The 23,991-nt window shown below is 38.0% G+C and overlaps 1 protein-coding gene across 7 annotated transcripts in view; it reads right to left on the bottom strand.

Moving 5' to 3' along the window:
• The window catches only part of GRM5 (glutamate metabotropic receptor 5), a 240,391-nt gene that overhangs the window by 39,114 nt on the left and 177,286 nt on the right, over nucleotides 1-23,991 (bottom strand). For all 7 annotated transcript variants that reach the window (XM_051779197.1, XM_051779201.1, XM_051779198.1 and 4 more), the window contains 3 exons: nucleotides 14,278-14,524; nucleotides 8,419-8,587; nucleotides 5,316-5,442 (listed from right to left, as the gene is read on the bottom strand). In XM_051779197.1, coding sequence (XP_051635157.1) covers nucleotides 5,316-5,442; nucleotides 8,419-8,587; nucleotides 14,278-14,524 — 543 coding nt within the window. The remainder of the gene's footprint in view (nucleotides 1-5,315; nucleotides 5,443-8,418; nucleotides 8,588-14,277; nucleotides 14,525-23,991) is intronic.

The following is a 23,991-nucleotide window of genomic DNA, read 5'->3' as shown; positions in this document are numbered from 1 at the left end:
CATTGAACTGGAAGCTGAAGTTCACACGTTACCTGGAACAAGGAATTGAGGGAAGAAAAGTCCACAAACCCATCAACAAGGGATGGGAGAAAATGACAGACAGAGATCCTGCTCATAATATCATCACCTGAACCCTCAAATCATCCACATGTGCTTTCCCCGAGAGGCTGGTGTGAGAGTGACTTATGTCAATGGCTACATTTCATTTGGAATAAAAAATAAGAAGGAAAGAGAAATACAGGTCACAGAAAACAGGGTGAAAACTAGACATTATGTCTGCTGATGTGCATTCCTAACACTAAAAACAACCAGATAAAAATTGTGTCCTTCTTCTACCGTCAGTCTGAATTACAACCTTACCAGTTATGATCAAAAGCCAGATGCTAGTAATGTTTCAGCAGAAAAATCAGTATCAACACAGACTAAATTGTCTCCTGTCCCATTTCAGACAAATGCTGAAATTACCAATGGCTGCAGCATTATCGCAAGTGGGAATAGAAGAAAGCAACTTGATAGAAACAAGCAGTTACTGTTTGAAAATATTTTGGGCAAGAGATTCATTACTTTTTACTTGTGTGAGGGGCAGAATCCAGTCTGATGAGACAACTGAGGCTCAAACCCCCATGGCTTCTGCCACAGACTGAATCAACATGCTGCAGGAAGAGCCAACCAAGCCCTTGTCAGGATCCACTGCAATCCACCGTCGAGCATCACCCCTGCCTTTGGCCTCATGCATATGGGCTGTCTCATAGGGTGCTGAGAGCCAAGATACCAGCGGCCCCCAGCACTGTCTGTTCTTTGTGACTCTTGCTGAATGTACAAGCAATGCCCTCAGGATGAGGGAGGCAGTAATTTTTGCTTCTCAGTGAGGAATCCAGATCAGTACAGACCAAACTGGATGTAGCATCAGTGTTGTCAGAGTTCTTTGAAATGGCTGTTATGTCACTTAGAGCTGGGGTGACCTTTTTTCAGTCTTTTCCATCTGTTCTTTGGATAATCTAGCTCTTTTCTGTCACTTTGAGATGGACAGACATGATCATGACATTGTTATCCTGGGTTTACTGTACCTTATTTGGTGAAAGCGTTTTTGTAACTATAGTAAAAATATTTATTTCTGATATGTATCCTTACCCTTGAATAATAAAACATTTCAAGAGCTGTAAAATAGTCAAGCTCCTACTTTCATGGGAATCCAATTAAGAAAATCAAATACTCGACATTTTTGGAATACACAGAAATTGAGAGACTTGCCAATACAGCCTGAAGATTATCCAAGTGTCATTGGAATTAGTATAATCTGTGTTTCTTGCAGTACTTGAGGTCACCAGATAAAACTTTGTTTCTGGTATTGTTGTATGCTGTCCCTGAACGTCAGAAAGAGAGAATCATTCCTTCTTTCCCACCTCAAAGGACATTCTTAAGGACATTCTTAGACACTAGTGGCAACTGGACCAAGGTGCTCCTACATACATTGAAAAAGCTCTGAGAAGCTGAACAAAATTTGCCAGGTCTTTCTAAAGCACTATTTTTGAATGCAGAAGGCCATGTCCTCAAAGTTGCTTGGGTTTTTTGAAAATAAAAAAGCCATTCTCATCAAGTTACTGAAAAATAATTTCATTTAGGTTTGGTCATCAGCATTAAGAAAATGCCTTCATTTGTATCTAAACTTGCACGACATCTATTTCTTTTCCATCTGCTGTGAATATAATGCAAAGAAGGGCTTTGAGGAATAGTGGACTGACTGGCATATACTTCTGGACTTAAATCAATGAGTTCCTCCTGCTGTAGTGGAGTATGTGGTTCAGCCATGCTGGACATATTAATGTGTGAATTGGTGCTGTAATGTATGGATGTTGCTAACAACGCATAGGGAAGTAGGGGAGCTACAGTAGTTTAGAAAGCTTGTCTTGATACTAAATGAGGAGAAAAATTAGTTGTGGTACATGTTGGGATAAAACATAAATCTGAAGAAAAGGAAGAAAATTACTAGGTTTTTGTCCAAGGATGAGTGTGATCCCTGGGGAATATTGTATGCATAAGCAATGAACTTGAAATTTGTGAGGAAATAAAATATGGGCAGCTAAACATTCCCTTTCTTGCCTCAGCTTCGCTTCTAGATGGAGATGTTTCCAGTAACTATTTAATCAAGAGAAACTCTCATTCTGGCTTGTCTTTTCCACTACCTTTGGACTCCCTGTTCCTTTTTGTACTTCAGAACTCCAATGTCTTTTCCTGTTCTGAGAATAACTTTGTTTTCCTAGACATATTGCATCCCTTCTGTCTTCTCCTGTACTGCATCTGAATTCTGATATTCCATGGGTGACCGAAAGAGTGCATTAATCTCTCTTCCTTTCTGTCAGTAACATCTCTGACGTTAGACATTTTATATAGTGAAGTTTGTGGCACAAAACTGATGCTGATCATTGAACATAAGAAAGATGGAGCAATGCTTTGTTATGTGAGCCAAGAAAGGATTCCAAGTAAGTTTTTATCCAAGATCAGATCTTGGGTAAAAAACAGCGAGGTGCAGCTCCACATTAAAAGGCGTCTCTGGCACATGGCTGATGCATTTACAGGACTGTCATTTGAAGGTGATCATGAGAGGCAGACTTATTTCAATTACTTTTTAAATGTGTACCCTTGTGGAGCTGACATTACCTAAGAAATGGCTTTCTTAAGCGGCAAAGAGACTTAGTCTGCTGCAGTATCAGATGCAGGGACAGTTCAAGGAGATTGGTGTATACTTTATTAAACTGAAGGGAAATTTCCCTGCCAGAATACAAAATATATCTCACTCTCCCTACTTTTAATTCACATTTATTACTGAATCCTATGTTGTAAACAAGGTTGAAAGGGAGTTTTTTACAAGCTGCAAATATTGGTACTATAAATATGAACATTAGAAATCCAGCTCACTATATTGTACGGATAAACTGGGAATAGATTTTTTTAAAATCTGTTTCTGATACAAAGTCAAACAAGACAAGATCCGGCCATCATGTGAATATGAGTTAGTGGGGACTACACAACTGTGAAGCTATGTGATAGATGTCTCAGTACTAGGAGGGCACATTGTATCAGTTGTGCTCATGGAGGCCAAAGAGGGCAGGGTTCGGTTTCCCAATAGTGCCTGCCAAATTTGTACCTGGCTGAGGAACAAAGATTAGATCTCCTGAGGAACACTGCTTGGCACTGATGTCAAGGGTTCTCTTGTATGTGGGTTGACTTTGGTCCTTGTAAAGGCATAAAATCCATATCTAAAGCCAGATGAATGGTTTGCAAAATGTAATTTTGCAAACAAATACAAAATGTTTGCTCATGTAATACATAAAGCAGTTGGCTTGACTAAAAATACAACTGCTTTCCTTAAAAACAATCAGTTATGGGTGGAAAATCATTGACTCATCCTAAAAGAACTTTTGAGATGCCAACCCATCCCACTCTTCTATCCTGAGTGCAAAGTGAGACTTTCAGAGGGTGAATCCTCCCACAGGACCAGACTGATGTCTTGCTTGAATCAGATTTGTGTGCCTGGGAGCCAGCTCAAAGCACAGAGCCTGAGGACCAACCTCGTAGCCTGGTTACTCCATATTGCCTTACATATGGTGCTTACAGGCTAATTACCCAAATTTCATCAGATCAATGGGCAGTTCCCATCACTGGTATTTCAGAAGTGTTGACACTTGGAACAAATTTCCTCCTAACTGACTTGTAGCAGCCCCTTTTCTAGCTGATCTGTGTTGGGTAAAACTTCAGGTGCTTACCAAAACAAGGGTGAGCTGGGATCTGCAATATCTCAGACAAGACCCCTGGAGGTGGGAGAGTTGACCAGTTGCACTAGTTGACCTTCATGACCTGACCAACCTGGTGTGATGGCCTAGTCCCTGCAATGTGGGCTTTGGAATCTTCTGGATGGCCTACCTGGGGAGTGAACCTGAGATTACGCTATGCCTTCAATACTTTGCTTTTGGGGACACATGCAGCCAGTTCCCTTTTTCTCTCCTTCTCCGTTCTCCTGGCACAAGAAAGCTTTCCCTGAGATGAGAAGTCTTTGGTGGCTGATTTCTGGATGCCTGGGGCAGGAGTGGGGGAGCAGGGCTGTGAAGCTATGTGATAGATGTCGGTACTAGGAGGGCACACTGTATCAGTTGCGCTCATGGAGGCCAAAGAGGGTGGGGTGCATAGATGGAGGGAGCATAGATGGAGGAGCACTTGCAAATCCGTTTAACTGTTTCATTTTTCTCAGTTGTCAGTTTTTTTCTAGGGAAAGTGCCATATTGGACATTTTCTGAAACATACCCCATCAATGTCATGGTTAAATGATATTTTTGAAATAATTAGGTAACCTAATTTATTTATCAAAACAAGGCAACATTCTTTACCAGGAAATATCTCTGTAGGTCAAGCCTTGCCTTACACTCTTCCACTTATATAAATTCATGAAGCAAATTGTGTTTTCCCTTGTCTTCCCTCTCACCTCAAAATTTTTCCTTTCATCCACAGAAACTGTATGCAAATCAAGTCTGTGAGTTCTTCTGGAAAAAAACCTGTCTGTTCTCTCCTTGTCTGTACAAAGCCTGGCACAATGAGAACCTGATCCCTGAACAACATTTTGAAGAGGTTTGTGCTCTGAGCATTTGGATACTTGAATTTTGTTTATCAGCCATAAAGAAGAGAGGCTGTGGGATACAATTGTTGGAACAATTTATCTCTAAAGAAACCAAACTGGTATTCTGTAAGAGCATAGATGTCTAAGCCATGGCAAGGATGAACTCTGTGTTCCAGCAGACTCTGATGAACAAAGGACTACTGCAAACTGAAGTCTGTTTGGAGCACTCGTGTTTTTAGTGGTGGTAACTACAGCAACTAGTTCAGAACTTTTTCAGATTAAAAAAGAAGGTATTACACAAGTCTTCTGTACCTACTTGGGAAGAAAATAAAACTCTGAAATTTGATCTCCCTTAATTATTTCTCTGACAAGGACTTAATTTCTGTACCTGTTTGGTGAAAAGTAAGATCTTCATTACCAACTAGAGGCTAGGACAGGGCTGAATATAAAACCAGGACTATTTTTTTATTGTTATTTCTAGATCAAGTTATCCAGGTCTTTAGAAAGGAGCTGAATTATGCGAACAAATCCTGGGTCAGGTTGAGGAGAGGAGATAAAGATCAGCTTCAGTTCAAATTTCAGCTTTATCCTTGGGTTTGATCTGACCAAAGCAGTTCTCATATTCACTTGTATCTGTCATTTGTTTCTTCAGCTCAGCAGATGAGCACTTTCATTGACAACACAAACACAGCCACAACTCATTTACCTGTGAGGTCCTCATTGGGCCAGGAGCCAAGCTGGCAGGCTTTGCATGTGTATTCATCAGATACATATTCGTTCTCTTTACAAGGAGTGCAGGTCCAACAGCAACTCACTTCTCCTTTACGGATCACCTGAGACAAAAATTGACACTTGATTTATCAGCATAAACACACATTCATGCTGCCCTAGTTGATAATTTAACTTTTTAACCTTTTTTTTTGATAGAAGGGATTTTTAGATTTTATTTTAAAGTGAGTTCCTTTTCATATGTTTTCATATGTAAAATTTCACAAAATTTCTGCGTTCTGCCCTCATATAAGTACCAGAAGAAAGAAACCACCAAACCCAGAGAAGTATAAGTGGAGGTACAGAGGGACAATAAGATGGTTTTATTCCTCATAGAATTTGCAAAACTCAAAATTTTGTAGATGGCAAGGTACTTACAGAAGCCAGTACATGATACTCAAGGCACATAATTCATTCCACTCTAGTCCATGCAGGGAATCATACCAACAGCATTATGTCCCTAAGGGTTCATTAACCAAAGAATTTTGGGTGCTTATTTTTCATCAAATTATAAGTGATTTATTAAAACTGATTTTTTTTTCAGACATCAAACCGAACATGCTTTCTCCAGAATTATTTAATTGCTTATTTCTAATTACCATTTAAGAGTGAGAATGTTATCTTTATCCATTCTAACATATGACCTGATTTCTCATTTCATAATTTTCTGTCAAATGTTATTGCATGCTTATGATTGAAACGCAGACTTTTCAAGTTCCTTATTTATCATCTCTGGGCACTGAAAACCTCTGTGCTTCTTGTCAATATGTCTTTCTTTTGAAATAAAGTATTTCCAGTTTCTCTACTCCTGAACAATTTATAAACAAATACTCCCAATTATAACATAAGAAGTAGGTTGACTTTTGTATCTTTTGCAATGACGAATTTATAAAGTGTATTCAAACCTGAATACTTGAAATTTGAAAAATCTATCAGGACACTGGTACTCTGATAATTTCTTATGCAGCACTACCAGTGAAAGATTATGTATCCTTCTCTAGGAATAAAGATAATTGTTCTCCAGTACTCAGAATCAGATAGAATTTGTTTTTTTCTTATGTTAAATTTTTTAGCATTTAATTCATACTTTTTTCCCCCCACTTCTTGAACAATTCTTTGTTGTATTACTTACCTGTAAACAAATATTTTCTGTCCTTTTTAACAAAAATAATTCTCTTCAAAACAAAAATTATTTTCCTTTCCCCTTGTCATCTGATCAATCCTTTGAACCTGTACTTTTTTAAATAATCATATGTCTGCCTTATTTCAAATCTTTAGAGTTGGGTTGCATTTGGATTTTATCAAGTCTTTCATATGGATGTACTATATGCTGCTGAGTGTTGGATATCATTACATTGAATGCTTGAAATTCTTTCATAATAACTCAGTCACACAGAAGTTTGCAGGAAAACTACCACAGAGCTTGGTAGGATCAAGCTCTCACCATCATCTGTGAAGACCGTGAAGATAAAGACTGAGGTAAACTTTGAGATTTATAATCAATAACCTAATGAGGAGCAAACAGAGCATTTCTAACACTGAACTTCAATGTATCTCAGTGTGTGATGACTTGGCTTCATAGAGGACAATCCTCTTCAGAGAATCCTTGAGAGCATGGACAGAAGGTGGAAGAAGACTGTGTTAATGAAGAACGTAAGATACTTTCTGTCACCTGTGTTGTGCCAACAGATCATAAAGGAACTTGGAGCCACTCAGTTCTGAAGATATTAGCTGTCTGTCCATATCTATCCTCCACATATGGGACTTTGTGGCTGGAGCAGGCTAACAATAGACCCCCGTTCAGTTACTGTAGGACTAATTCATCCCACCTGCCTTTATGTGTCTGCAGAAGGTATGTTCTCATCTGGATCAACTGTCCTTTCTGGGTGTCTTTTACCATCAATGAAGAGAAAAGTATTTCTGCACCAAGCTTGGTCTTAACAGTTTTGAAAGCCTATATGAGAATGAGGTGACTCCTCACCTGAAATAACATATTATTTCCATTGATTATAAAAGAAATTCAGAAATCTAACTCCAAATGCTTACACTGAAGACAAATACAATTGGTCTGATGAAACTCACTTACTGACTCTGCCAAAGACCAGATAGTGAATAAAACATGGTGACTTTGTCCTGAAACTTTGTAAAACTCAGGCTGAAGAGATTCACTTCGCATTGAAGAGCACATTCAGCCTCTCACTGGTACCTCTCTGGAGCTGCTTCCCAGTTTTCAGTTATGCCATTCGAACACATGAGAAAAGTGATCTGGCTTCCAATGAGACTTGTCAGAAATTACAGCTGCTTTTTTATGGCTATCCATGCCTATCCGCTCATTCCACAGACATTTATATAAAGGACTACAAGGTAAGCTAAGGACTTGCAGTATTTTAACTGTTCTGCAGTAAGTGTCATGGAATGCTGAAGGATAATAGTGTACAATTAATATGTGAGAGATACATCTACCCTCCTTACTTCAGCATGGAAAGGGAGGAAGGAAAAATCAAAATCCCAGGAAATAAGGAAGCAGTAAAATTGCTATGATTAAAAAAATTTGTTACCTGCATTTCCTGAGGTTGGAAGGAGTGGTATATGTTGTTGTTCTCTGATGATACCACAGATTTAAGGTCTGAGTAATAATGTTCCAGGTTATGTGGCTATGTCTAGCACTGAAATAGTAGCAACTATTATTTATAATTTACCTGCAAGTGTACTGACAAGTCCCAGGCAGGGATTTTCACTCCACTGATTCAGATGCTGTAAAAATATGCAGCAAAAACCCCCAAACAATATCTGTTTCTAACCATTTGGAATACAAGTAAAAACCAAAAAACTCAGCAGTTCCCAGATATGGGAGTACAAGAAAATAGCAAATTATGAAAATAATGAGATGATTATGATAGGAGTAAGAACTAAATACATAAGTCTGTATATTTTAATTAAGGTGTGGGATATTGTCTCTATGCAAAAGTCAAGAAAAACTTGCTTTCAAATTTCAAGGCTGTTCATGCTACAAGACTGAAGCAAATTAAGAAAATATTTACCTTTATCTGGCCTTTTTCACAGGGTTCACTGCACACAGATCTGATGATATTACTTTTCTCTGCCCATATTTCATCATCGTCCATTTTCAGCTCACCATTGTCCCAGCTGCCAACATTGATGTAATCAAAGTAATCCTTCCCCATTTGTTTAAAATTCATGATTTCATATCTTTGGAAACACAAAGGAGAGACATAGCTGAGGTGAGGAGAACATCATGAAATGTTTCAAATTAAAGGAACATGATACAGTCAAAAATCAAGCTTGTTAAAATAAAGAAGAAAAAATTTAAAGCATTATGCTTGCTCTTGAGTATCTCACAATAATTTCTCTGATATCATAATCTTTCTTTTCCTTTATATTTTAATTTAGGGGTTTGAGAGTGTTTTATTTGTTTGGGTTTTGTTTGTGTTTGTTTGGGTGTTGTTTTTGGTGGTGGTTTTTTGTTTGTTTTGGTTGGTTTTTTTTCTATCACCATAAAAAATTCCCTGAAGAGTCCGGGGTTAAGTGGCTGTGCTCCTGAGACTGACTATTTGTTTCAGAGAAACCATGAAAATGAGTCAAACAGAATTCATTCTGTGCAACTTTCAGCACTGAAGCCAATTGCACAAGGAACCCCAGTTCCCCGTATAACAGATGCTGAGTAATCTAAACCAGTAATAGCAATTCCTGATGCTACGTGATCCTCACTGTCTGCAGCTGCTTATTCCTCTCCTGAGAGAAGAAGTCTGAAGATAGATAAACTCCCAAAGTGAGGAAGAAGTAACTCAGGTCTATGGGAGCAAAGGAAACTTCCTGTGCCAAAGACAACCAGAGAGGAATCAGGCACCACTCTTCAGGCACAAAGTCTGTCCAGGAATCTTTCTTTTTTTTTTTTTTTCTTCTCCACTGTTGCAGCAGCAAATGATGGTCTCTCCCATCCATACAATCACTTTCCTATAATTCCCCAGCGATCAGAACATATTTAATTCCTCGTACAGTATAGTGTGGAAGAGAAAGTACATTCATGACTCAGTCCTAGGCTGCTTTTGGGTCAAAGATAGAGCTGATCAGAGTTTTCAGTTTCATGTTCCTCTTCCTCCTACTTCCTTTTTAGCTCCCACAGAGTCCTGCAGAAAGTCTGTGGAGCAGCACAGGACTCACTAGCCTCCTACTACTGAACACCAACCCACCTTTCTACCTTACAGTCCTGTTCTTTTAGTACTTTCTTGTAAGGCATGCTTGGAAAACTGAGCAACTCATGAAGCAATGATGTCATGCTTTTCTTTAGCTCTTCTTTAGTGAATTTTACAGTTAGCTGTCTAGGCACTATGGAATTTACTGACAGAAAACAAGCAAAGGATATAGACCAAGAAGATTAACACAGCCATGGATTTAGAAAAGCTGCCTGGTTCATAAACAAGGAGACATCTTTTTCCTGTCAGCAGGCACCAAATTTGTCCCAAAGGCAAAGCATACAGACAGGGTTGGATTACGAGTGATATTGTCAGCATGTAATTTCTGAAGTCCATTATATAGATAAGTGAAAGAACCAGCTTATTGAATCAAACAATCTCTTAAGTAAGATACTGTGCTGGTTTTGGTTGGGTAGAGTTAACATTCTTCACAGTAGCTACTATAAAGATGTTTTTGTTATTGCTGAGCAGCGCTTACACAAAGCCAAGGCCTTTTTACACTGTCACATTGGCAAGGGGGTGGGAGTGCATGGGAAGCTGAGAGGAGACACAGCTGGGACAGCTGACCCCAAGTGACCTAAGGAATATTCCATACCATATGACATCCTGCTCAGTATATAAAGCAGGGGGAAGAAGGAGGAGGGAGGGGATGTTTGGAGTTATGACATTTGTATTCCTAAGTCACCATTACGTGTGATGAAGCCTTGAAGTCCTGGAGATGGCTGAACACCTGCCTGCCCATGGGAAGAAATGAAAGAATTTCTTGTTCTGCTTTGCTTATGTGCACAGCTTTTGCTTTTCTTATTAAACCATCTTTATGTCAATCCACAAGATTTCTAGCTTTAGCTCTTTCAATACTGTCCCCGATCCCACTGGTGGAGGACTGAGCAAGCAGCTGCATGGTACTTGCTTCCTGCCTGGGGTTAAACCATGACAGATACCCAAGTATGTCTTTTAAGCTTTGAGGAAACCCTTTGAACACTGACAAGGAGTAGCCATACTCTATCTAATGTCAATATTTTTCCCATATAAAAAACATAACATAAAAAAAATTACAGTAAAACTATTCTATAATATTATCCATCGATGGATCTCAGGACGCTTTGAATCAAGAAACAGTTTAACTGTCACAGTGGGGAAACTATTGTATGGCAGAGATTCAGTGCCAAAATCACACACAGGTCAGGATCAGGACTGCAAGCAACCTCTGAAAGAAAATGAAATTGGAGCCTGACTGAATGGACAATGCGATATTATGCTTATTATATGGTTCTTGAATCTTTACAAAAGAAAAAAAAATAAGCACTGACACAGGCAGAATGAAAAATTTATGATACTTATGGATTTTGAAATATTTTACTTTCCGTCCTATATAAAAAAGGAAATGTCCACAGCTTTGATAATGACCTCCTCAAAGTTGGAGATGTGAATGCCAGACTGACAAAAATTAATTGAATCCAGACAACATAAGCACAAATCCAAATAAAGAGGCTTTTGCGCATGGTTATAAACTGAGTTTTTTTCTAAGGTTCACAGGCATAATAACAGTCTTTCCAAGGATTAAACAGACTAACCAGAAAGTTAGCCCAGAGGTCACTGTGGAGTCATTATTCAGCGTTGTCAGGACATTGCAACCCTCCTATGAGCAAAGCTTTGTTAAAGCTGTCAATTCAGATTTCATGGAGAGACGAACAAAAGTACTGTCAGTGCTTAACAGGCCACAGAACCTAAACCAATGACCCCTCCTATAGTAGTTCCATACATTCCAAGGAGAATACTGGAAAGGAACCTAAAAAATTAAATATACTATTGTCTGCATAACTCATGTCTCTCTTCTCGTTGGAGAACAGCATTGGCGGACACATAGAAATAGCCAGATTCAGTAAATCCATTGCTATAGTGGAGGTTCATGAGTCACTGGGTCCCTGGAGCTTCCTTGAGATAGCACAGGGACAGTTTGTCACTTTAGGATAGGAGAGACCAGATGGTGCAATAGCACATTTCCAGCAGTGTTCTAATCACAGTGCAAAATACTTGTATCAAAACAGGAGTGCCATGAAGTTGCTGAGAATTCATATTCTATTGGTAGCATAGTTAAAACACCAGCAACTTGTTTTTCTTGCCTTTTCTTGCCTTCTCAGTTTCTCTTCAGAGTTTCTGTGGTATTTATAGATAGTTGTTATCTTCCTGAGAAATCATGGCTGTTCCTTCCATACTCATTTTGTTTTTCTCTACGTCTTCTGTCTCACATAAAACAAGCCCTACACTAGACTGTCTCTCCTTAAAACTCAATATATACATAAAGGAATTTCAAATAGGGCCAGGATTCAAAGCAACTTGTGGGATTAATCATCTGTTGTATAATATCAAATGCCTTTTGCTATACATCAAAATCCTGAACTATCTAGGTCAGAAAGGCTTTTTATGTTCCGATTTCCTGCTTAACACCACCACCACAGTACAGCTGTGAGGATTTAAATTCCAGTTTTATGAACTGAAGATGCAGTTATCAATGCAAGTGAACAGGGCAGATGAGTTGTTCCAGTATGACTGCACCATCACTCACCTCTTGCAAATATTGTCTGACAGTGCTTAAAAGACTATACACTACTCAAAACCTGGATGTTAGAGATGGAGCTTCCTATAAAATCTTTTTAATTGTGAAAGAGTAAATTTTGACTGAATGTTGTCTGATTTAACACGTAGACTGGATTTAATAATGTGGCTGTTGTTAGAGAGGAGGGAAAAAGAACTATGATTCCAAAGATACAAAGTTCATTGGTTTGAGTAGACACAAATATCACACAAATCCAGGGAAGCTGGTCTTTCTTAAAGTTGGGCTATCCTGAGGTGCTCATGGTGTCCCCATCAACATGGTGTTCGCATGCTCTTCAGTGAAACAGTTATGTCCTGGGACTGAGCAAATGACTGTACATGATATAATTCCTTCATCATCTTTCTTAGAAATTAATTTAAAAATATCCTAGATATTCAATTAAATTCCTTGAAAAAAAATGGTGTTAAATCATTATTGTTAAGAATGCCAGTATGAGGAAAAGGTAAAACAAAGACCTCTTTGCAATATTTAGATATTGTCATAGATGTTGTCATGTCACATATTGTTTATTTGTGACAGGTTATTCATGGCACTTATTCATGGCACTCTTCAGTTTATCTGCAAGAAACAAGTGAAACAGACAGGAATAGGGTAGGATGCAGTTCACTGCATCTGAGCACCGATAAAACCAAAGAGGAAACCTTTCAGAGAAGTCTGGGACAAGTCTTTTAAAAAGAATTCGGTCAGAAAAAATCAGATTTAACACATTTCTTCAAAATTCAGCTATTTGTAAAAATAGAAAAGTTTAGCAGAAGACATCCTTGCTCATGCTAAAACAGATCTGAAAATAAGTCTCCATTTGAAATTTTCCTAGATTTCTGCCAGTTTGTACCTGAGTTCTCCTACTAGCTCATAGTGCACTTCCTTGAATTCTGAGTCTGAAGAGTTTGAACATTTGTGTCTCCAGAGACAGACTCTTTTTGGGTGGCTATCCTGATTGCTTTTTGGGCGAATGTTGACTTTGCAGGTTTTCAAATAAGATAAGAAAAAAAATTCAGTTCTGAAATAGCAGAAATTTTTGGAAATATCAAAATATTCTTATCAATGAATTTGCCTTTTCCTACCCATCTCTACTAGGAAGTTAATGCTCTCCTTTCCGTTCACATTAGTGAGACAAGACAAAATTTAAATGAGTGTACAGGATAGATAATTTTCCCTCTAGTCATCTGTTTATATGGTGCCATCACAAAGATGTTTTAAAAGTTCCCAATAATGTAGACGGAAAAGGGAAAGTACTGGATTCTGCACCTGTGATGTGGCAACCCTGGGTGTACTGGGAAATGAGATGCTGGAAAGCAGTGCCATGGAAAGGGACTTGAGAGTCCTGATCAATTGCAAGTTGAATATGAGTCAGCAGTGCCCTGGCAGCCAGAAGGGTCAACCATGTCCTAGGGGCATCAGTCAAAACATCACCAGCCAGTAGAGGGAGGGGATTGTCCCACTCTGCTCTGTACTGGTGTGGCCTCACCCTGAATATTGTGTGCAGTTTTGGGTGCCACAATACAAGAAAAATATTAAGCTATTAGAGAGTGTCCAAAGAAGGGCAACGAAGATGGTGACGAGCCTGGAGGGGAAGCTGTATAAGGCTTTATTTGAAAGATATGGAAGCAGATTTTTAATAATTCTGATTTAAAAAAAATCCAGGAAAAAACAATAAAATATTTATGATATTGGGTTTTTTTCTTAATAAAAGAAGTCTATCTGCTATGATTGTTTATTGCTCAATCAAACACATACATTTAAACACTCAGAGAGAGAAATATGCTGTGGTAGCCATCATGATCTACAAACATAAAGGTCTGATGGTTTGTTTTGAGTAATAGAACCTTTAAATGCTACAGATGAAAATGCAAATTCATGCAGGAAGTTTTTAAGACTGAAAATCTATATCTTTAACACAATAAAATTTCACATTAAAAAAAAAAGAGCTATCTTTTAAAAATAAACACAGAAAGTCAAGAAATGTGAAACTAGAAGTGAAATCTTAGCTCTGATGTCAAGCCTGCATGCATTCATTACACACATTTAACATCTCTGGTATTAAACAGTTTGACAAATGTCAACATTACCTTCCTGGAGAGTCACCATTCTCATCAAACAAGATCATGTCCCCAGAGACCCCAGTAAAGTTAGTCTTCATGAGGGATTCCAGGAGCTTCCGACCATCTATGGGCTTCATGGCATCACAGAGGCCCACATAGCCTGGGCACAGAGACAACTGCATGTTGTGGAGCCCATATGCCATCGAGTATATTGCATTGATTACAAAGCCCATCTTGGAGTCCTGAACGTGCTGTGTCCTCAGAGTCATCTCGCCTGCCAGGGAACAAGTAGGGGGTTAGTGCATAGAGCTGTAATACAGTCAGCTCTTCAGACATCTGTTGATGGGTTGATTATTAATAGAGGAAAAAGTATTTTAAAGTGTCTTCAACAGCTCGTAGCAGATGCTTTTACTGATACACACACTGACTATGTTAAAATAAAAACAAAGAAATGTAAGAGGTTCTCCCTAAATATTTTATTATCCAAATAATGCCTTTTCCTCTGCAGCTCATCACCTCACCACACCTATGTTGTTTTTTGACTGCTGCTCTTTCATGTGTCTTTTTAAAGCATGAATCATGGACATTATGATATAGTGTTTTGGGGAATCCAGAAACTTCTCCCCACCTGCAGAAATCTCTCCAAAACCTCAGAAATATTAGTTTAGGTGTAAATGCTAACGTGAGGTCTATGGACCTTAAGAAAAGGTCTACAACTGGTAGAAAAGTAGTGAACAGTGAACCAAAGCAGAGAAGTTTTGGCTGCCCCGTCCCTGGAAGTGTTCAAGGCCAGGTTGGATGGGGCTCTGTGCAACCTGGTCTAGTTGAAGCTGTCCCTGCCTGTGGCACGGAGGTTGGAAGTAGATGACATTTAAGGTCCCTTCCAACCCAAACCATTCCATGATTCTATGAAAACATTTCTGTTTCAGCAACATAGAACCAAGCCTGTGCAAACAGACTCAGCTAGGCACCATTCTTTTACTGTACCAAAAGTTCCTATCTTAATAATTCGCCTACTTCTACATCTCTTGCACTTCTATCTTTATGAAATGAGGATGATGATACAATATAGGTCTGTGAAGAGGTTAGGCATTGAGTCTGTTTAGCCAGAATCAGTGAATCTTACCTTGTTTGGTTTTTAAAACCTGTTTGCACTTCTATTCTCTATTTATGTTGCTGTGAAAAGTGCAATAAAAATTTATTCAGCAGCATCTTGCAGGCCTTTATTTTTTGTAATCCAGTATTATTAGTAACAACACAGAGTGTCTAGACACCTTTTGCAGAGAAGAGTTAGAATATCCAGCTGGTGATTGATCCCATCATAAAATAGGTGCATATACATACAAGCTCCCCTTTTCAGTGGTGAATGAGAACATCACCACACAGTTTTAAACACTAAAATATATAGGAACACGTCAGGAAGGGTGGTAAAATACATAATCTGAACTGAAAAACAGTGTGTAGAGGTCAGTAAGTGAATGAGAGGACTGAGAGATCCCTTTTTCCCTTCTATTTCATGCAGAAGCTGGCACTACCAGTTCCAGTCAGCCTCATGAGCAGTGATTAATATTTTGGAAGGCTAAGCAATATGAGCTTGAAGTATCCACAATGGAAAAAAAGGTTAGAAGAAACACACAGTGCTGCTCATTCATTCTGTTCTACCAAGGTATTGCTGTTTCCTAATTAAAAATAATAGGCATAAAAACTGCAACAGTGGAGCACATGTAAAACCCATATTAATTGAAATTAAGTGGAAAATTTTACAACTGTATTACACTGCAATACACAAAACTCGGTTTAACCAATTATTCATACTCAAAATTAAGAGCTCACACATCATGCAGTTAATTATAGTTGTCATTAGAATGAATCAGATTTGCATTGGCAATAGTATTTATCATAAAACAATATTTCGGCTGCTTTATTGCATATGATTGCCTAAAAATCTAATAACTTAATACTTACAGAAACACTCTCCTCTGGGCTTTGTGCTTCATTTTTATAGAATTATTATTCTGATTTTCTTTAAACATTGAGCCTCATTCATTTCACCTGATGATTTGTAATGCTTAGCTTTTCTTAGAAGCTGCTGGAAATTGTCAATGGAGTTGTGAGGCAATTAGCCTTTGTGAAAATTTTAATATACCTTTTGCTGCTGGCTAAAACATTCACTTGAGATATTAATTGTCACACTTGGCTATATAGGGGCAAATCCAACCTGCCAAGGTCAGTTTACGGTACCACAAGACTTTGTAGGTAAGGGAACATCTCAAAAACTGAGACGAAATAAGTTTTTTTCTCTTTAGTATACCTTAATATGGCCTTAAAAAATACCAGTATTAAAAAAAACAAAAAACAAACAAAAAAAACCCAAAACAAAACAAAACAAAAAAAACCACCAGAAAAAACACCAAAGTCAAGGTTGAAAGTGATTTTCAACCAATTTCACAAAGTGCTTTGACACGTTAGACTTGAAACACTTAAGTAACCCTTATTTACTTCAGTGATCCTAGAAGTGGTTTTAAGCGAAAACTGAATACACAAACTAAAAGGTAGTTCTCTCACTCAGTGAAAAAAAAAAAAAAAAGAAAATATTTTAAATCTATCTCTGCAACCTGTATGACTTAGCCTTAAACACGTTGCTTACTTGAGAGTTAGTGCATATTGTTCTCGCTGGAACTCTAACACAAATTCTTATTCTTATACCTCATCCATGAGTTCTGTCTTCAGCCAAGAACCTTTCCTGACACAGAGTCATTCATGACATGGAGAGATGGATGAATTTAATGTTGATGGCTTCAGTAGCATTCAATGGAATTGAGTTCACAGATTAAATTCTTAAGCAAGAATAACAAAATAATCTAACAGAATTTGAGGAGTTCCTACAGAATGACTGGGCAGAGAATAAATATCCACAGACTGTAACCTATATGTGTTCTTACAATATCTATAGTAGAAGTCTTTTCTGTTAGAGTAAAAAAAAAACAAAAAACAAACCAAACTATGTATCTGTAAAAGATCTGTTTTTCTCCATTTTCATACAAGAAAAAACAGTGAGGAAAGACAGAAAAAAGACTTACTTTCCTGTGAGCTGGAAAATCCAGTGTGATGCCATTTAATGTTGGCGTGTAGGGAGAAGTAGGGCATGTTTACATTATTATTTTAGTTCAGTTCAGGTATGGGTTTTCAAAAACAAATTTCCAACTCATTCTCACTCACTGTGCTTTGGGCTGGATTGAGTGTCACCATTTCAGAGCAATATATCAGATTTCTTTTGAAAGACACTAAACTATGTGTGCCCCAGACATAGATGAAGTGCCCCAGGAAAGCACAGATAAAGTGCCCTAGGAAAGCACCTAATGCACCACAACTGCAAGCGGGTGTTCAAAACTTGGGACCATGCTACAACCAGTTCAGAGTAAAACTCCCCTAAGCTGTGAATCTTTCTTGGCCCATAGTTTGCAACTAGACTCAGCATTGCTCCCAGAATGCTGCAGACAGCAAAAGTTGGAGGTAGAGAGGTGACAAGGTCCATGGGACAGGTACAAACCTGCGTTTCATAGGTCTCCATTCGATTCTTACTACAATTTTGACAGGCTCAAGTACCTTTCCTATGGTAGGCATGAGCAATTTTTTCAGGACGTAGCTCATTTTCAGACAAACATTACTAAGAATATATCAACCTATTCATGAATCTGTGTTGAGGTTGGTGTTTCTGTCCAAATGATTATAGATAATAATATGCACTGCAATACCTCAGAGCCAATAAATATTAACACTGTATCATGATAATTACTGCAGAAATAAAAAATTCTGCCTCCTGAAATTAAGATGCACAAGGCAATGGAAGAATGCATGGTGAATCACATCTTACTGAATGAGGAAAGTGGGACAGTACTTGGAAATATAAATGATCAAACATTGTGGAATTCTCTGAAAAATGAGTGGCTAGAGAATGTGTTAAGTTTATTCCTTTATCTTTCTTGTCCAAGAAATTTTGGTAAGTAAATAAGGGCTTATTCCATTATTTTTCAAGCTGTGAGACCATGAAGCAGTTCCAGATTTGAAGCCATATAGCCATTTATGTCTACAAAATATTACACAGACATATCCTGTCCCTTTCTTGGCAAATCAGATAACCCATCTGTCCTTCACTTTCCCATCTCACAATACTTCCTTTTTACTACCTTTTATCTGCCACCTTTCTTTAGACCAAATATTCCTCAGGAAGATGACTACTTCTCACTACCTCCCTGTTTTTCCTCTGCATAATGCAATCTGCTTGTTATTGGCTGGAGGTTTGAGGTCCTATCACGCTGTCTCTGAAATTAAAGCAAAATTTTCATGGGTTTCATGGGAAATTTAAGTATGTAAATATTTATTCTATAGGGCATTTAGGAATATATCCAGGATTCAGGTGAGCATTTACAATATGATTAAATGTATTAAATATCAGCTTAGGAATACGCTGCCACTGGAGCAGATGAATAATATCTGTGCTTTTTCCTGATTAAATATATATTGTGTATGTCTGGATTTGTCTGTATGTTCCCAAATTTATTATATGACTGTGACTATACCAAAGGTTAAGAACAGTCTGAGAATGTTATGAACTCAGAGCATTGAAACATACACAGTTTCTGCCCACTCTTCTGGGAGTGACTCACTTTAAGAGACTTCAGTAGAATTCCAGCAGTGGATAAATGTGGGCTGTGCAGGCGGGAACATACCGTGCTGCTCAGCAACATCTCATGGAACAAGGCTTGGGGCCATGTGAAGGCAAGCTCAGCTGTGTGGAGCCTGAGCTGACACAACCTGTTGGCTTGAACCTGGGCATTCTTATGGGGAGCTGGGCAGGGATGGCTCTGAAGCCAACTTTGATGATTAGAGCAGCCTTCCAGTAGCTAAAGGGGGCTACAGGAGAGCCGGTGAGGGACTTTTCACAAGGGTATGTAGTGATAGAACAAAGGAGAACATCTTTAGACTGAAAAAGGGCAGGTTTAGATTAGATATTGGGAAAAAATTCTTTACTGTGAGGGTGTTGAGATGTCATCACAGGTTGCCCAGAGAAGTTGTGGAGGCCTCATCCCTGGAAGTGTTCAAGGCCAGGTTGGATGGGGCTTTGAGCCTGGTCTAGTGGAAAGTGTCCTTGCCCATGGTAGGGGGACAGGAACTACATGATCTTTAAGGTTCCTTCCAATGAAAACCATTCTATTCTGTGATTCTACTGTATGATTAACTGTGTGAAAATGGCCCAGCACTAAACTCCTCATCCAAATTTGTTTTTTTCTGTTGTCATGTCTCCAAAACACAAATATACAGATGATGAAAAAGAAATATGTTCTTTCACCAAGGAAATTATTCCAACTAACATCAGTTCATTTCTTGGATCTATCTAGAAATAATTAGTGTACTTATGGGCAGTGATTCAAGAAAGCACTTAGGGATACTGATAGCTTCTGTGCAGAGTGAGCCAGCTCAGGACTGCTTCCATTCTCCAGAGCTGCTCCAGCACTCCTGGCCCCAGCTACCAGTGGGACTAATAAAATACTCTCCAAGACTGACTCTGATTCATCGAATATGGAAAAGCAAAAATTACCTCTTGCAGGAAATTCTGAAATTTATCTATTGTTTCCAGTTCTTAGCATGCAAATAAGCATTCTTCAATAAATTACATTATTTTACGAATTTTTTGATGCAAGACTTGTCATTCCTCTTTTTTTTCCCTATTTTTACCCTGAAGGAAGATAAGATGAAATTTTTTCTACTTGCCAGCTGGTGATGTTGCAAAGCCTCATCAAGCAAGGATGTGAAAGACTGCAATATTACTGTGGTTGCCTATGCTTTTTCTGCTTTCTAACTTTTCCAAAGATGAGAAAACTTTGCATTTTAAAGAATGGGAAAAGGGTAAAAGAGTGAAAATACTTTACATTCCAGGCAGTCCCCCTACCCCCTTATTGCATTCTCTGAGGAGAAACAGAACAAAATGAGAGCCACAATGTGGGAGAACATTTTTTTTTGAAGTGCAGAGCACTTTGTTTGCTCTACAATGAATTTACATCAAAATGAAGGGATATTGGTAGTGGGTTTTATTATTATTTTAAAATTTCTCAGTGATCAAAAGGTTGTTTATGACAAAATCCCAAGAGGCACTATGATGAAAACAATAGGTATAGCCTACAGTCTCCAGCTATTTCATAATGTTTCCCCATGATTATATCACAACTTAGTTTCTATACAGTTTCCACATATATATGTAATTAAAAACTTCAGTGATTCTTTGTGCTAATTTGTTTTGAGAGACAAGAGGCTGACAGAAATGAGTTCTAGTTTTGCTAGCAAATATAATCCATATTCACATTCTGCTCACAGTATTTGAAGTTCAAGTCCACCAGACAATGTGTTTTCCTATTTTTTTTTTTCTTTTGCCTTAGTGACTATCTTAGGAAAAATCAGAACAGGCTAATCTTGCCACAAAGACATGGTAGTGTAGGTCTGCTGCAGGATACAGTATGACATCTTAGGTCTGTCAGTGGGTCAGTGCTGTCCCAGTGGTACTCTTTGGTATCTGTGTGCTCTGGATGGCATGCCACCAAGTCAGTCATCTCAGAAACATGTATGTCTCTACTGAACAAATGCATGCAATCTTATAAAATACAGGACAGGTTGCCCATATGAACCAAGGTAAAGCATAATGTTCATATCTACTTATCACTGTTTAAAGATACAGTAAAAGACTTATTTTGGAACCTTTTTCAAAATCTTTCATGAGAGCTTTCTATTAAAGCAATGTGAAACAACAAAGTAACTTCCAGTTCTGTGTTATTCGTAAGGTTCCAGATGCAATTTTCTGCTAAAAATCAAATGCAATGCTTTATTTATTTATTTATTTGTTTTCCTAATTTAATTTATTACAGGCTCTTGGGCTGAAGAGATATTTTTGGCTCTGTGGGAAATTTCATGTAGTTTAAATGTCCCTTTCCATTCAAAAGGAACACAAAACCTCAAGATTGGATTTTATCTTTTCTGAAAAGGAAATTCTGAGGGGAAAAAAGAGATAGTTGGCAACGCTGGGAAATGTCATTTTGATGCTGAGGCAAAATGCATAGCATAACACTGAAACAATGTGAAGGTAAATTAAAAACTTCAAGCAAAACACTTCAGTTATACTGAAATAAGGAAAAAAATATTACTAATTTCAATGCTTTTATTTCAAAGTGTGTGTCATTGAATCAATATACTGCTATGGAACATTTTTCAAATATCTTTGAATGCAATCCAGTTGCCCAATGCTTTTGACTAGTTCTGACTTTCACACTTTGCAACTGAAAGCTAATGCCAGCACTGTTACACTTTGTATGTTGATTAGCACCAAAATGTTGAGAATGACTGAGACCAAATTCAGTGTTCTAAAATGCAGGGAGGACTTTCAAAAGTTTTTTTCTGAGTGTTTAGTTGACTTTGGTGTTTTACATCTATTTAAGCCTACCTGACCGAGGCATGCTCAGAGCTCCCACAAATTTAACTAGAGGCTGACCTTCACCTTTGGTTGCCTATAAAACAGTGGAAGTCTGGCTTCTGTTGAAAAGTTTGACAAAATCAGCAAAAAGAGTAACAGCTTAAGTAAATCCTAGGAGAATGAAAAATAGACACCTATTTCTCCACACCATTTTCTCAAGCATGGATATCAAACTGAATGGCACACAGGATTTATTCAGGAGAATTAAAATGCTTTTTAATTCACTGTTTAAAAGACGGAAATTAATTTTAACTTGTTTTGGTTTGTTTTAATTTGCAATCTATAAATAATCGTGTAGGAATGTTAAGTCTGGGGAATATGACGTTTAAATATGACACATTCCTCGAAACACAGAAAATACCCTTCCGTTCTGACAGCACTTATGTTTTGTTGGCTGAGTTCTGATTAAACCAATTTTGGCATTTGAGCTTACATTTAAGCAATAAATTATAAGCATGTTGCAGTGCAAAATTAGACAGCATGTTTTATTCCTTAGTTCTATCTGGAAACCCAAAAGGGTCATTTATTAAACCAAATTTCTGTTCAGTTGAAACTGTGGGACTTTCTGTGTGACCTTTTGACCTCATTAAAAGTATCTGGCGCCGGATGAGGTTTAGCAAACAGGTAGATTTTTTTTCATTTTTATTTTATGTACCTTAAGCTCTAAAACTTTTCTCATATGTATCCCAAATTTCTCTAATCTCCCTTTCTGTAAATAAGCTAATTAATTCTTAACCCTCATCTGAATTGCTTAGAATATATTGGTCATTCTCCTTCTATGTCAATTTTTGCACTCTCAGAAAAAGTACTTTTATCTCAGAGAAACCACATGGTTAAATCATGAATGGAATTTGTGATTTCTGCATCCTGCCAGACCCCTTCAGAATGCTGCTGCAAATCTCCTTTTCCCTGTTCATCACTATGATGATTCCTTTCAAGCCCTGTCAATGGCTTCTTGCTTCCAATCATATCAGACATAAGTTGCTTTCTTGACTTTCAGTGCCCTCTGTGTTCTGTCTGTGGCTATCTTTGTGATGACCCAGCCTCCATAATATTCATTTGTTTTCTGCCTCCCTGTTTCAAACCACAGTATTTAATGTCAGGAACCTGCTGTAAATACCTGCACAAGTGACCTCCCTCCAGATTCTTGTTTCTATTTTTCCTTTATATGAAACTGCTATTTTTTTTCTGAAGTCTGTAACCTCTGCCAGTCAAAATAAGGTACTGAACTGCTTCAGCAGCATCAGCCTCTACTTATTTACTCTTTGTTGTCTTACACTTGGATCACAGATATTTGGGATGCGTGTTCTGGTATTGCTCTGTGTTTGAATATCATCATAAAAAATGCTGTTCCATCCATGCCTCCGGCTTTTACACAGCATGGGAAAAATTATGTCACTTAGCAGTGGAGGCAATATAAACAATTTAGCAGACTGCTAAATGTAATAAATATGCTGCTTCTCCTGGTGACTTTGAAGACTCCACTTTTTCCACTAATGTCCATTGAGTCAGATCTTCACCGCATACTTTGCTTATGTTGGGTATTGTTTCTGCTCTAAGACATTTGTAAAACACCTCCACTAGGATGAAAAAGTACTAGGCATTTGATTTCCAGTGGAATGCTTGTCTTAAAGAAAGCAAGCACATAAATATCTAGTTTTCAAAGCTCTAAAGGTAATCAATACTAAAGGGTTGGATTAACCTTTTGCACTTTGAAGATGGTCATTGAGTGGAGTTACTCATCTAGATCAGCTGGCACCCCTATTTACAAACTTTACTGAATTAGAATATTAGATAATAAAAAAAAATCTGACTGGTGCCAGAGGTGAAGACAAATTGAAGTCTTGTAAAATACCTAGTCTCTGGAGGCCACTATATGTTTCCTTTTAAACACGTATTTTACATTCTTTGTTCTGACTCTTGTTGTTCAGAGGTGGCTTGCAGCAGCTCTCCTGTGACATGGAACTGATCACACTGAAAATCAGGTCAGATAAGTCTGTAAACTTCTCACTTTCTGTCGTGCTCCAGCTGGGAAGAAAATCAATGTACTTAACAACAGCAGTGACACCCATTTGGATTAAGCAAGTGTGCTCAAATCTGCAAATGAAAAGTGAGCTCGGAGTTGAAATTTTCATCTCAATGTGAATAAGTGTATGTGAAGGGATGGAAACTTTTTAGTGTTTGATAGAAATGAATGGAGATAAAAATTATTTTGGATTTTT

This window comes from Manacus candei, unplaced genomic scaffold, assembly GCF_025592945.1.
Source record: "Manacus candei isolate 608988 ecotype Guabito, Panama unplaced genomic scaffold, ASM2559294v1 h1tg000014l, whole genome shotgun sequence".
In the NCBI taxonomy this organism is placed as follows: domain Eukaryota; kingdom Metazoa; phylum Chordata; class Aves; order Passeriformes; family Pipridae; genus Manacus; species Manacus candei.
Note: the sequence above shows the minus strand (reverse complement) of the source record. Positions and strands in the feature narration are given on the sequence as shown.